The sequence below is a fragment of the Cetorhinus maximus genome, chromosome 9, assembly GCF_964194155.1.
Source record: "Cetorhinus maximus chromosome 9, sCetMax3.hap1.1, whole genome shotgun sequence".
NCBI lineage: Eukaryota > Metazoa > Chordata > Chondrichthyes > Lamniformes > Cetorhinidae > Cetorhinus > Cetorhinus maximus.
In genome coordinates, this window is record NC_135887.1 from 23,996,622 (window position 1) to 24,012,070 (window position 15,449).

At 44.8% G+C, this 15,449-nt stretch overlaps 1 protein-coding gene across 4 annotated transcripts in view; it reads left to right on the top strand.

The window, feature by feature from the left end:
- LOC144684468 (Na(+)/citrate cotransporter-like) overlaps window positions 1-15,449 on the top strand; it is a 73,206-nt gene that overhangs the window by 37,384 nt on the left and 20,373 nt on the right. For all 4 annotated transcript variants that reach the window (XM_078548278.1, XM_078548280.1, XM_078548281.1 and 1 more), the window contains one exon: window positions 4,934-5,052. In XM_078548278.1, coding sequence (XP_078404404.1) covers window positions 4,934-5,052 — 119 coding nt within the window. The remainder of the gene's footprint in view (window positions 1-4,933; window positions 5,053-15,449) is intronic.

Here is a 15,449-nt window from a genome sequence, read left to right on the forward strand (position 1 = left end):
CTTCCCAGGGTCCTACCATTCATCATGTATTCTTGTGCCTTGTTTGTCCTACCCAAGTGCATCACCTCACACTTATCCGGATTAAATTCCATTTGCCACTGATCAGCCCATCTGACCAGCCTGTCTATATCCTCCTGTAATATAAGGCTATCCTCCTCACTATTTACCACCCCACCAATTTTGCAATACATTGCATTTGTATTTTGCATTGATCTTTTCTATAGAGGATACAATTGACATCCCAGAAATAGCTGAAAATCAGGAAATGGAAGGGAGGGAGGAACTCAAGAAAATTACAAACTCCGGGGAAATGGTACTAAGTAAATTGTTGGAACAATGGGTTGACAAGTCCGCAGGTCCTAATGGACTTCATCTTAGGGTCTTAAAAGAAGTGGCTAGTTTGTTTCAATTTTCCAAAATTAACTAGATTTGGGGAAGGTTCCATTAGATTGGAAAATAGCTAATGTAACTTCTTTATTCAAAAAGCAGGAAAACGGGAAACTACAGGCCAATTAGCTTAACATCTGTCATAGGGAAAATGTTAAGAGCTATTATTAAAAGCGTTATAACAGGCACTTAGATAAATTCAAGGTAACCAGGCAGAGTCAACTTGGTTTTGTGAAAGGGAAATCATGTTTATCCAATTTATTGGAATTCTTTGAAGAAGTAACATATGCTGTGGATAAAGGGGAACTAATGGATGTATTGTACTTGGATTTTCAGAAAGCATTTAATTAGGTGCCACATCAAAGATTATTGTGGAAAATAAAAGCTCATGGTGTAGGGGGTATCATATTGGCATGGATGGAAGATTGGCTAGCTAACAGGAAACAGAGGGTTGCCATAAATGGGTTATTTTTTGGTTGGCACTATGTAACTAGTGTACTGCCACAGGGATCAGTGCTGGGGCCTCAACTCTTTACAATTTATATAAATGAATTGGATTAAGGGACCAAAGGTATGGTTGATAAATTTGCTGATGACACAAAGATACGTAGGAAAGAAAGTTGTGAAGGGGACTTAAGGAGGCTATAAAATGATATAGACAGGTTAGGTGAGTGGGCAAAGATCTAGCAAATTAAGTTTAATGTGGGAAAATGTTAAATTGTCCATTTTGGCAGGAAGAATAAAAAATAAGCATATTATTTGAATGGTGAGAAATTGCAGAGCTCTGAGATGCAGAGGGATCTGGGTGTCCTAGTGCATGAATCGCAAAAGGTTAGTATGCAAGTAATTAGGAAAGCTAAGAGAATGTTATCGTTTATTGCGAAAGGAATTGAATGCAAGAGTAGGAAGGTTATGCTTCAGTTGTACAGAGCACTGGTGAGACCACATCTGTTACAATATTGGTCTCCTTATTTAAGGATGTAAATGTGCTGGAAGCAGTTCAGAGAAGCTTTACTAGACTAATACCTGGAATGGGCAAGTTGTCTTGCATCTACTTGAGTTTAGAAGAGTAAGAGGCGACTTTATTGAAACATAAGATCCTGAGGGGATTTGACAGAGTGGTTGTGGAAAGGATATTTCCTCTCATGAAAGAATCTAGAACTAGGGATCACTGTTTAAAAATAAGGGGTCATCCATTTAAGACAGAGATGAGGAGAATTTTTTTTCTCTGAAGGTTGAGTCTTTGGATCTCCCTTCCTCAAAGGCGTTGGAGGCAGAACCTTTGAATATTTTTAAGGCAGAGGTAGATAGATTCTCGATACGCAAGGGGGTGAAAGGCTATTGACGGCAGGCATGAATGTGGAGTTGAGGTTAAAACCAGATCAGCCATGATCTTACTGAATGGCAGATCTGGCTTGAAGGGCTGAGTGGCATACTCCTGATTCTTATGTTCATATCCTCCCCTTTCCATCCATCCTCCCCCTTCCTCCACCCTCCCTCCATCCCCCACCCACCTACCATTAACTGGATTAAAGCAGAGAATGTTGAAAATCTGGAGAGGAAGAAACAAGTTAATGTTTTGGGTTGGACTGTTCCGCAACTTCATTGACACAAAGAGAGGGAGGGAGATTATAGGGTGAATTGTGGCTTTACCACTGGGTGTAAAGCTGGTATCATGATTGACTGCCTGTTATTATGACGATCGCCCATTGCCATTGATGAGTTGGTTTCCATAATCCAGCCAATCCTCAGCACCTGTATTATGCCAGGTTGAAAATCTGGCTCAGAGGCAAGAATGGCAGGATTGCTAGTGGTTGCCATTGGGTACCAACACTAACCCATTGTGCCGTCCAAACACTCTTCTTTCCCTGAAACTTAGAAGGATTGGGGGTGATTAATTAAAATTTTCAAGATATTTAAGGGGAACAGATATACTATTTCTGCTGGTTGGAGAGTCTATGCCTAGGGGGCAGAATCTAAAAATTAGAACCAGACCTTTCAGGACTGAAATGAGGAAAGATTTCTTCACACAAAGGGTGGTAGGAGTTTGGAAGTCTCTTCTGCAGATGGCAATTGGCACTAGATCAATTGTTACCTTTAAATCTGAAATTGACAGATTCTTGTTAACCAAAGATATTAAGGGATATGGGGCAAAGGCAGCTATATGGAGTTAGATCACAGATGAGCCACAATCTCACTGAATGACAGGACAGGTTCGAGAGGCTGAATGGCATCCTCCTATTCCTGTGTTCTGCAGTATGTCAGTGCTGGGGTCAGGGGGAGCATCTGTCTCATCCTTTACTTCATACGAAGTGAGTGGAGAAAATTAACAGGGAAGAAATAAAGGACAAGTGTGTTAATTCAACAAGGATGGAATAATGAGAATTCTTGATATCAAATCAACCAAATGTTACATGATCCAGGGTGAGAGGTTGTGGGAAAAGACTGAGTGAAGATTGAAAGCACATTACACCAGGATGACTGAGCTCAAAGACTGGCTGTCAGGGGCTGAATGTTCAGGAGATCTGATGTGACTGGGTGTATGCAACTGAAGCTGTGTATTAAGCACTGACTAATGTCTGCTTCTCTGCTAACAGGATGCAGCCTGCCTCAGACTTCCCACTCAGGGGATTTTTTTAATTCATTCATGGGATGTGGGTGTTGCTGGCTAGGCCAGCATTTATTGCCCATCCCTAAATGCCCTTGAGAAGCTGGTGGTGAGCTGCCTTCTTGAATTGCTGCAGTCCACGTGGTGTAGGTACACCCTGAGTGCTGTTAGGGAGGGAGTTTCAGGATTTTGACCCAGCGACAGTGAAGGAATGGCGTTATATTTCCAAGGACAGTGTGTGGCTTGGAGGGGAACCTGCAGGTGGTGGTGTTCCCATGCATCTGCTACCCTTGTCCTAGGCAGTTGAGGCCACTGGTTTGAAAGGTGCTGTCTAAGGAGCCTTGGTGAGTTGCTGCAGTGCACTGTGTAGATGGTACACACTGCTGCTACTATGCATCGGTGGTGAAGGAATTGAATGTTTGTAGAAGGGGTGCCAATTAAGTGGGCTGCTTTGTCCGGAATGGTGTCAAACTTCTTGAGTGCTGTCGGAGCTGCACTTATCCAGGCAAGTGGAGATTATTCCATCACACTCTTGGCTTGTACCTTGTAGGTGGTGGACAGGCTTTGGGGAGTCAGGAGGTGAGTTACTCGTCGCTGGATTCCCAGCCTCTGACCTGTTCTTGTAGCCACAGTATTTATATGGCTGGTCCAGTTCAGTTTCTGGTCAATTATAACCCCCAGGACATTGATACTCGGTGATTCAGCGATGTTATTGCCATGTCAAGGGGTAATGATTATGTATGCTTGTAAACGATGGTCATTGCCTGGCACTTGTGTGGCGCCAATGTAACTTGCAGCCCGTTGCAGGTTGTCTACCTCAATATATGCCCCAGGTGCAGTCTCAAAATGTCCAATCATGGTATGTCTGTGTTTAGTTTCTCCACAATTTTCCTGCTAGAGGTGCTGTCAGGGAGTGGGATCCAATACCTTGGCCACTGTCAACCAAGTGGCTATTGTTCTTGTGTGAACCCAGACAGTGAGGCATCACAGCCAGACCTGCCCTGCTCTCATGAGTTATCACAGGGTTACTGAGGTCAGTGGCTACTCTAGCTGGGAACTTACCGCTCAATGAAGTTGAGTTTCAGATAGTTTACCCCCAGAGCCACTGGGGGAGGCAGGACAACGCTTCCACACTTTATCGAGAAAACAACTCAGATCTCTAATGAACTAGAATGGCATTTTGACCATTCGGAGTAGGTGCCTAGTTCCACAATGTGCTGGCCTGACACTGAACCTGGCTCTGTGCCTACACCCTGCATTCAGCTGTTTCAGTCTAATTGACACGAAACACCCGGGCTCTGGCCTGAGGGGCTGACTGCCAAATGGCCTCAGCCAAGATGCACCAGAAACTGTCGAAGAAACCTAGAGCAGGGAATAAAAGATAGAGTGAAACAAGAGGAAGTGACAGAATCTGAGAGTGATGAATGGGCCTGGTCTGATGAAGATCAAAGTGACAAAATCCAAATCTGAAATCCCAAGTCTGGAGGTTGAATAAATTTGGAACTCCTTTTGTTTTCGGCCTGTTTCCCTCCATGAGGCCAACTTGCTCTTGGAAACTGTGCCAGAGCATTGGCTACTGTCCAGAAACTTACCCACATTTGTGTTTGGACGCCAGCATTGCGGCAAACCCTTTATGTTTCTGCGCTTTTTGAAGCTTTGACTATTCACATTCACGGTGAAAAAACTGATTCTGCAGAGCGTGGGAACAGAATCTTTTCCTGTGGCTCATGGATGAACATCTCACACTGAGCTGAACTCGTTTCCACCCTTCACCCAATGTCCAGACTTCAGCTGTAGGTACTGATCAGGATCGGGAGCTCGAACATTTTCACTGCCCCTTTCCAGCTCCACACTAGACTCTGTGACCATCTCTCATCCACAGTGATGAACCAGTAGAGATCTATTAACTTGACTCTAACTAACTCTTGCTCGTTTCAGATATGTCACTGATGCCACTGTGGTTCTCTTCATCGCTATCCTCATGTTCATAGTTCCATCGCAGAAGCCAAACTTTAAACCCTGGAATCAGGTCAAGGGCTCGAGGAAGAGAATTTCAGGTATGTGTGTAGGACAGGTACAGCAACGGGGTTAGATACAAAGTAAAGCTTCCTCTACACTGGCCCCAACAATGTGTCTCTGCCCCAATTGGAACATAGGATTTAGGAGCACGAGTAGGCCACTTGGTCCTTCGAGCCTGCTCCACCATTCAATAAGATCATGATCTGGTTATGGTCTCAGCTACACCTTCCTGTTGCCCCCCCCCATAACCCTTGACTCCCTTGTCAATCAAAAATCTGTCCAACTCAGCCTTGAATAAATTCAATGACCCAGCCTCCACTGCTCTCTAGGGAAGAGAATTCCACAGACTAACAGTATCACAGTATCATTCCAGTGCAGAGGAGGCCAATTGAGTCTGCACTGGCTCTCTGAAAGAGCATTCCACCTAGTCCCACTCCCCTGTCTTATCCCCGTAACCTGGCACATTCTCTCTTTTCAGGTAGCAATCCAATTCCCTTTTGAATACCTCGATCGAACCAGCCTCCACCATCCTATCAAGAAGTTTGTTCCAGACTCCAACCAGCCTCTAGATGCAAAAAATTTTCCTCGCATCACATTTACTCCTTTTGCCATTTATTTTGAATCTATGCCCTCTAGTTCTTGATGTTCTCTTGAGTGGGAACAGTTTCTCACTATTTACCCTGTCCATACCTCTCAGGATCTTGAATACCTCTATCAAGTCTCCTCTCAGCCTTCTTTTCTCCAAGGAAACCAGTCCCAACCTCTCCCAGTCTATCCTCATAGCTACAATTATTTATCCCTGGAATCATTCTTGTGAATCTCCTCTGTACTCTCTCCAATACCTTCACATCCTTCAAACATGGCACCCAGAACTGGACGCAGTACTCCAGATGAGGCCCAACTCGTGTCTTATACAAGTTCAACATGACCTAGTCATAGAGTCATAGAGGTCTACAGGGCAGAAAAAAGCCCTTCAGCCCATCGAGTCTGCGCCGGTCAAACAAGTACCTAACTATTCCATTCCCATTTTCCAGCTCTAGGTCCATAGCTTTGTCTGCCATGGCATCATGAATGCACATCCAAAAACGTCTTAAATATTATGAGGGTTTCTGCCTCTACCACCCTTTCAGGCAGTGAGTTCCAGATTCCCACCTCCCTCTGGGTGAAAAAATTCTTCCTCACATCCCTTCTAAACCTCCTGCCCCTTACCTTAAATCTATGCCCCCTGGTTATTGATCCCTCCACCAAGGGGAATAGTTCCTTCCTATCTACCCTATCTATGCCCCTCATAATTTTATACACCTCAATCATGTACCCCCTCAATCTCCTCTGCTCCAGGGAAAATAACCCCAGTCTATCCAATCTCTCCTCATAATTAAAACTCTCCAGCCCAGGCAACATCCTGGTAAATCTCCTCTGCACTCTCTCTAGTGCAATCACATCCTTCCGATAATGCGGATTCCAGAACTGCACACAATACTCTAGCTGTGGCCTAACAAGCATTTTATACAGTTCCAGCATAACCTCCCTGCTCTTATATTCTATGCCTCGGCTAATAAAGGCAAGTATTTCATATGCCTTCATAACCGCCTTATCTACCTATCCCGTTACCTTAAGAGACCGGTGGACATGCACACCAAGGTCCCTCTGATCCTTGGTACTTTCCAGTGTCCTATCATTCATCCTGTATTCCCGTGCCTTGTTTGTCCTGCCCAAGTGCATCACCTCACATTTATCCAGATTAAATTCCATTTGCCATTGATTAGCCCGCCTATATCCTCCTGTAATCTAGGGCTACCCTCCTCACTATTTACCACCCCACCAATTTTCTTGTCATCCGCGAACTTACTGATCAACTCTCCTACATTCAAATCTAAATCGTTTATATTTACCACAAACAGCAAGGGACCCAACACCGATCCCTGTAGAACCCCACTGGACACAGGCATCCAGTCACAAAACACCCCTTGACCATCACCCTCTGCTTCCTGCCATTCAGCCAATTCTGGATCAAATTTACCAAATTGCCTTGGATCCCATGGGCTCTTACCTTCGTTATCAGTCTCCCATGCGGGACCTTATCAAAAGCCTAGCTGAAGTCCAAGTAGACCACGTCAAATGCATTACCCTCATCTACACATCTGGTCACCTCTTGGAAAAATTCAATCAAATTGGTCAGACATGACCTCCCCTTAACAAAACCATGCTGACTGTCCTTGATTAAGCCCTGCCTCTCCAAGTGTAGATTAATTCTGTCCCTCAGAATTGCTTCCAATAGTTTCCCCACCACCGAGGTTAGACTGACTGGCCTGTCATTCCCTGGTTTATCCCTTCCTCCCTTCTTGAATAACGGTACCACATTGGCTGTCCTCCAGTCCTCTGGTACCTCTCCTGTGGCCAGAGAGGTATTGAAAATTATTGCCAGCACCCCTGCTATCTCCTTCCTTGCCTCAATCAACAGCCTGGGATACATTTCATCCGGGCCTGGAGATTTATCTACTTTTAAGCCTGCCAGACCACTTAGAACCTCCTCCCTTTCTATGCTAATTTCTTCAATTATATCACAGTCCTTCTGCCTGATTTCCATATCCACATCACCCCTCTCACTTGTGAACACCGACACAAAGTATTCATTTAGAACCCTAACCACGTCTTCTGGCTCCACACACAAATTACCACAATGGTCCTTAATGGGCCCTACTCTTTCCCTAGTTATCCTCTTACTCTTCATATACTTGTAAAATAACTTTGGATTTTCCTTTATTTTACCTGCCAATGTTTTTGCATGCCCCCTATTTGCTCTCCTAATTTCCTTTTTAAGTTCCCCCCTACACATTCTGTACTCCACTAGGACTTCTAGTGTTTCTGGCCCATCCTTGTCCTTTTCCATTACAACCTTGAATCTAACGGAGTTATGATCACTATCTGCAAAATGCTCCCCCACTGATACCTCTACCACTTGCCTGGCTTCATTCCCTAAAATTAAGTCCAGGAACTCTTGTAGGACCTCCTACATACTGGCTTAAAAAGCACTCCTGGATGCATTTTAAGAATTCCGCTCCCTCTAACACTACGACTAACCCAGTTAATGTTGGGGAAGTTGAAATCCCCCACTATTACTACCCTATTATTTTTATACTTATCTGAAATTTGCCTACATATTTGCTCTTCTATTTTTCTCTGACTGTTTGGGGGCCTACAGTACACTCCCAGAAATGTGATAGCTCCTTTATTGTTTTGCAGTTCTACCCATATGGCTTCATTTGAGGAGCCTTCTAAGATGTCATCCCTCCTTACTGCTGTAATTGATTCCTTGATCAATATTGCAATACCCTCTCCTCTTTTACCTCCTTCCCTGTCTCGTCTGAAGACCCTATATCCTAGAATATTGAGCTGCCAATCCTGCCCCTCTCTCAGCCATGTCTCTGTGACAGCAATGACATCATAGTTCCATGTGTTAATTTGTGCCCTCAACTCATCTGCCTTATTCGTCAGACTCCTTGCATTAAAATAAATACCATCCAACCTTGCCAAACTCCCTTCTGCCTTAACTGGCTTATAATTTCTATGGCTTCCAGACTCACTTACTCTCTCTTCTAATTTTGACTGTGCATCTCCCCCCTACTGAACCTCCTCTCAGGATCCCATCTCCCTGCCATGTTAGTTTAAACCCTCCCCAACAGCACGAGCAAACCTCCCCGCAAGGAGACAATTCTAGATTTAGTGATGTGTAATGAGGCAGATTTGATAAGGGAGCTTAAGGTGAAGGAACCCTTAGGAGGAAGTAACCATAATATGATAGAATTCACCCTGCAATTTGAGAGGAAAAAGCTGGAATCAGATGTAACGGTATTACAGTTAAATACAGGCAGCTACAGAGGCATGAGGGAGGAGCTGGCCAGAATTGACTGGGGGATGAGCCTAGCAGGAAAGACAGTGGAACAGCAATGGCAGGAGTTTCTGGGAGTAATTTGGGAGACACAGCAAAAATTCATCCCTAGGAAGAAGAAGCATACTAAAGGGAGGACGAGGCAGCCATGGTTGACAAGGGAAGTCAGGGACAGCATAAAAGCTAAAGAGAAAGCATACAATGCGGCGAAGAGCAGTGGGAAACCAAGGGATTGGGAAGCCTACAAAGACCAACAGAGGACAACTAAAAAAGAAATAAGGAGGGAGAAGATTAAATATGAGGATAAACTAGCCAGTAATATAAAAGAAGATTGCAAGAGTTTTTTTTAGATATATAAAGGGTAAGAGAGGCAAAAGTGGACATTGGGGCGCTGGAAAATGACGCTGGAGAAGTAGTAGTGGGGAACAAAGAAATGGCGGAGGAACTGAATAGGTACTTTGCGTCAGTCTTCACGGTGGAAGACATGAGTAACATTCCCAAAGTTCAAGAGAGCTGGGGGGCAGAGGTGAGTATGGTGGCCATTACCAAGGAGAAGGTGCTAGGAAAACTGAAAGGTCTGAAGGTGGATAAATCACCTGGACCAGATGGATTACACCCCAGAGTTCTGAAGGAGATAGCTGAAGAGATAGCGGAGGCGTTAGTGGTGATCTTTCAGGAATCACTGGAGTCAGGGAGGGTCCCAGAGGACTGGAAAATCGCTAATGTAACCCCCCTGTTTAAGAAGGGAGTGAGGCAAAAGACGGGAAATTACAGGCCGATTAGCCTGACCTCGGTCGTTGGTAAGATTTTAGAGTCCATTATTAAGGATGAGATTTCAGAATACTTGGAAGTGCATGGTAAAATAGGGCAAGGTCAGTATGGTTTCATCAAGGGGAGGTCATGCCTGACAAATCTGTTAGAATTCTTTGAGGAGGTAATGAGTAGGTTAGACAAAGGAGAGCCAATGGATGTTATCTACTTGGACTTCCAGAAGGCCTTTGACAAGGTGCCGCACAGGAGGCTGCTCAGTAAGATGAGAGCCCATGGTGTTAGAGGCAAGGTACTAGCATGGATAGAAGATTGGCTGTCTGGCAGGAGGCAGAGAGTGGGGATAAGGGGGTCCTTCTCAGGATGACAGCCGGTGACTAGTGGAGTTCCGCAGGGGTCAGTGTTGGGACCACAACTTTTCACTTTATACATTAATGATCTAGATGAAGGAACTGAGGGCATTCTGGCTACGTTTGCAAATGATACAAAGATAGGTGGAGGGACAGGTAGTATTGAGGAGGCAGGGAGGCTGCAGAAGAATTTGGACAGGTTAGGAGAATGGGCAAAGAAGTGGCAGATGGAATACAACGTGGGGAAAAGTGAGGTCATGCACTTTGGTAGGAAGAATAGAGGCATAGACTATTTTCTAAATGGGGAGAGAATTCAGAAATCTGGAGTGCAAAGGGACTTGGGAGTCCTAGTCCAGGATTCTCTTCAGGTTAACTTGCAGGTTGAGTCGGTAGTTAGGAAGGCAAATGCAATGTTGGCACTTATTTCGAGAGGACTAGAATATAAAAGTAGGGATGTGCTGCTGAGGCTTTATAAGGCTCTGGTCAGACCACATTTAGAATATTGTGAGCAATTTTGGGCCCTGTACCTCAGGAATGATGTTCTGGCCCTGGAGAGGGTCCAGAAGAGGTTCACGAGAACGATCCCAGGATTGAAAGGCTTAACATATGAGGAATGTTTGAGGACTCTGGGACTATACTCGATGGAGTTTAGAAGAATGAGGGGGGATCTGACTGAAACTTACAGAATACTGAAAGGCCTGGATAGAGTGGATGTGAGGAAGATGTTTCCATTAGTAGGAGAGACTAGGACCCGAGGGCACAGCCTCAGAGTAAAGGGAAGACCTTTTAGAAAAGAGATGAGGAGAAACTTCTTTAGCTAGAGAGTGGTGAATCTATGGAATTCATTGCCACAGAAGGCTGTGGAGGCCAGGTCATTGAGTGTATTTAAGACCGAGATAGATAGGTTCTTGATTAGTAAGGGGATCAAAGGTTACGGGGCGAAGGCGGGAGAATGGGGTTGAGAAACTTGTCAGCCATGATTGAATGGCGGAGCAGACTCGATGGACCGAATGGCCTAATTTCTGCTCCTATGTCTTATGGACTTATGGTCTTATCATGTTGGTCCCATTCTCGTTCAGGTGCAACCCGTCCGCCTTGTACAGGTCCCACCGCCCCCAGAAACAGTCCCAGTGTCCCAGAAATCTAAATCCCTCCCTCCTGCATCATCTCTCCAGCCACGCATTCATCTAGACTAACCTATTTCTATACTCACTTCCGTGAGGCACTGGAAGTAATCCAGAGATTACTACCTTTGAGGTCCTGTTTTTTAATGTTTCCCAGCTCCCTAAGTTCTGCGTGCAGGACCTCATCCCTCTTTCTACCTACGTCATTGGTACCAATATGTACCACGATCTCTGTCTGTTTGCCCTCCCCCTTTAGAATGCCCTGCAGCCATTCAGTGACATCCTTGACCCTGGCCCCAGGAAGGCAACATACCATCCTGGAGTCACGCCTATTGCTACAGAAACGCCTGTATGTTCCCCTTACTATCGAGTCTCCTACCACTATTGCTCTTCCCATCTTTTTCCTCCCCCCATCTGCAGCTGAGCCACTCACAGTGCCATGAGCTTGGCTGAACTCCCCAGAGGAATCGTCACTCTCACTATTTACCAACACAGAAAAACAGTTCTCAAGCGAGATGCACCCTGTGGATTTCCTGACTACCTGCCTGCCACCTTTCTTCTGATTGATGGTCACCCATTCTCTCTCTGTCTGCACTTCCGTAAGCTGTGGGGTGACCACATCTAAAAATGTGCTATCCACGAAATTCTCAGCCTCGTGAATGCACCTCAGTGCCTCCAGCTGCCGCTCAAGCTCCGAAACCCTGAGCTCAAGTAGCTGCAGCTGGTGGCACTTCCTGCACATGTGGTCAGTCAGAGTGCAAGGAGCATCTAGGACTTCCCACATGTTGCAGGCGGTACATAACATGGGACAGAGCTGCCCTGTCATTCCTCTAGTTGAAAAAAACCCCCTTACTTTAAGTTAAATAGTAAAAAAAGTTAAATTATTTATGTACTTTAAATAAAAACTAGAACGCTTACCTTTCCTTAGCTTAATCTATTTTAAACTGGAGAAAAACTGGAGTAAAACACTTACTCACTACTCACCAATCAGCTCTCACCTTTGTGCTAATGTAACTTTTTGAAGCTTCCCCACACTCATTCTGGTTCTGATCTCTCCGCCGCTCTCTCACACTGTCTTGTGATGTCACTCTTGTTATTTTCAACAAGAACTGACTGCAGGACACTCTTCCCAGTCTGCTTCACCACGATGCTGACTGCAGGATACTCTTCCCAGACTGCTTCACCATGATGCTGACTGCAGTACACTCTTCCCAGACTGCTTCACCATGATGCTGACTGCAGGACGCTCTTCCCAGACTGCTTCACCGCGATGCTGACTGCAGGACGCTCTTCCCAGGCTGCTTCACAGTGATGCTGACTGCAGAACGCTCTTCCCAGACTGCTTCACCGTGATGCTGACTGCAGGACACTCTTACCATGACCTCCTTACTCTTGTACTCAATGCCCCTATTAATAAAGCCTAAGATACTGTATGCTTTATTAATTGCTCTCTCAACATGCCCTGCCTTCTTCACTGACCTATGTATGTATACACCGAGGTCCCCCTGTTCCTGCAGCACCTTTAGAGGCTCGCCCTTTATTTTATGCTGTCTCACCACATTTTTCCTGCCAAAATGAATCACCTCACACTTCTCTGCATTGAACTCCATCTGCCACTTGTCTGCCCAATCCACCAACATGTCTATGTCCTTTTGAAGTTCGAGAGTATCCCCATCACAGTTGACAACATTTCCAATCTTCGTATCATCTGCAAATTTTGAAATTATGCCCTGCGCACCGCAGTCTAGGCCATTAATATATATTAGGAAGAGCAAGGGTCCCAACACTGACCCCTGGGGAACTCCACTACAAACCTTCCTCCAATCTGTAAAACAACCATTTATCACTACTCTGTTTCCTGTCACTCAGCCAACTTCTTATCCAAGTGCCTACTTTCCCTTTTATTCCATGACCTAGAATTTTGCTCACGTCTGTTGTGTGGCACTGTATCAAATGCCTTTTGAAAACCCATATACACCACATCAACAACGTTTCCCTTATCAACCTTCTCTGTTACCTCCTCAAAAAATCTCAACGAGTTAGTTAAACGTGATTTTCCCTTAATGAAACCCTGCTGGCTTTCCTTAATTATCTTGCGCTTGTCTGAGTGATTATTGATTTTGTCCCGAACTATAGTTTCCAGAAACTTCCCTAACACTGAGGTCAAACTGACTAGTCTGTAGTTGCCATCCCTTTTTGAACAAAGGTGCAGCATTCGCAATTCTGCAGTCCTCTGGCACCTCCCCTGTGTCTAAGGAAGACTGAAAGATTATCACTAGTGCATCTGCAATTTCCACTCTCACTTCCTTCAGTACCCTTGGATGCATCTCATCCAGTTCTGGTACCTTATCTATTTTAAGTAAAGATAGCCTTTCTAACACCTCCTTCCCCTCAATTGTAAGTTCTTTTAGTGTATGAGTTACCTCCTCTCTCACCTCGGTCTGGGTAGGATCCTCTTCCTTTGTAAAGACATGCAAAGGGCTTGTTCAGTACCTGCACTATTTCTTCAGCCTCCACATGCAAGTCCCCTTTTTTTGTCCCTAATTGGCCATACTCTTTCTTTTACCACCCTTTTATTATTTACATGCTTATGGAAGACCTTGGAATTCTTTTTTATGTTCATTGTCAGCCTCGTTTCATGCTCTTTCCTTGTTTTTCTTATTAATTTCTTCACTTCCCCTCTGGTCCTTCTGTATTCAGCCTGATTTCCATTGTGTTTTCTACCTGACATCTGTCATATGCACACTTCTTCCTTTTCATCTTTACCACTATCTCTCTCGTTTTCCAGGGTGCTCTGGATTTATTTGTCCTGCTTTTCCCCTTCAAGGGAATATACCTGGACATTGCCTGCAATAGTTTTTCTTTAAAGGTGGCCCATTGTTCAGCCACTGTCTTTTTTGTCAATGTTTGATTCCAACTCATTCGACTCAGATGCATTCTCATCCCATCGAAGTTGGCTTTCCCCCAATTAATTATCCCTGCTCTGGATTGTTCTCTGTCCTTTTCCATGATTAACATAAACCTTATGATACAACGGCCACTGTCCCCTGGAGGCTCTCCCACTGACATTTGATCCACTTGGGCCAACTCATTCCCCAAAACCAGGTCTAAAAGTGCCTGCCTTCTGGAAACATACTGCTGCAGAAAATGATCTTGAACACATTCCAGGAACTCTCGCCCCTCTGTACTATTCCTATCCCAGTCTTTTTTAGATAATTGAAGTCCCTCTATAATTCTTGCACCTCTCTGTAATTTTGTTGTAAATTTGTTTATCCACATCCTTTCAACTAGTTGGTGGATTATATACTACACCAATCAATGTTATTGCACATTTTTCATTCCTTATCTTTAGCCAGAGAGATTCTGCCCTTGACCCCTCTAGAACATCCTCTCTCTCCAGTACTGTAATGCCATCTTTAATCAATATTGTTACTCCCCCACCAACGCCCCCCTCCTCTCCTGTCTCTCCTAAACATCTCGTACCCAGGAATATTTAATGCCCAGTCCTGCCCTTCTTTAAGCCAAGTCTCTATTGTAGCAATAATATAATTCCATTTGTCAACCTGTGCCTACAGTTCACCAACCTTATTAACCACACTCCATGCATTCACATACATGCACTTTACTTTCCCCTTTACTCTAGCCCCATCTAATGACTAACTGTTGCCTACTCTAATTTTATCAAACTCTCCAAATATTCTACCTACCTTGATACTACTCTCTGATATATCCTCGTTATCAGTTGATACTTCACTACTTTCTGCTGCCAGTTTTTCTCCTCTGCACACTGAATTTCCCCATAGGTTCCCATCCGCCTGCCAATCTAGTTTATACCCTCCCCAAAAGCACTAGCAAACCTCCCCACGAGGACATTAGTCCCAGTCCTGTTAAGATGTAACACGTCCTTCTTGTACAGGTCCCACCTGCCCCAGAACCGGTCCCAATGCCTCAGAACTCTAAAGCCCTCCCTTCTACTCCATTTCTCCAGCCACATGCTGAACTGCTCAATCTTCCTATTCTTATACTCACTAGCATATGGCACTTGGAGTAATCCTGAGATTACGGTTCTTAAGATCCTGCTTTTTATTTCCCTTCCTAACTCCCTAAAATCTGCTTTCAGGACCTCATCCCTTTTCCTACCTATGTAATTGGTCCCAACGTGGACCATGATCTTTGGCTGTTCACCCTGCCCCAAAAGAATGTCCTGCAGCTACTCTGTGACATCCTTGACCCTGGCACCAGGGGGGCAACATACCATCCTGGAGTCACGTCTGTGGTCACAGAAACGCCTGTCTGCTCCCCTA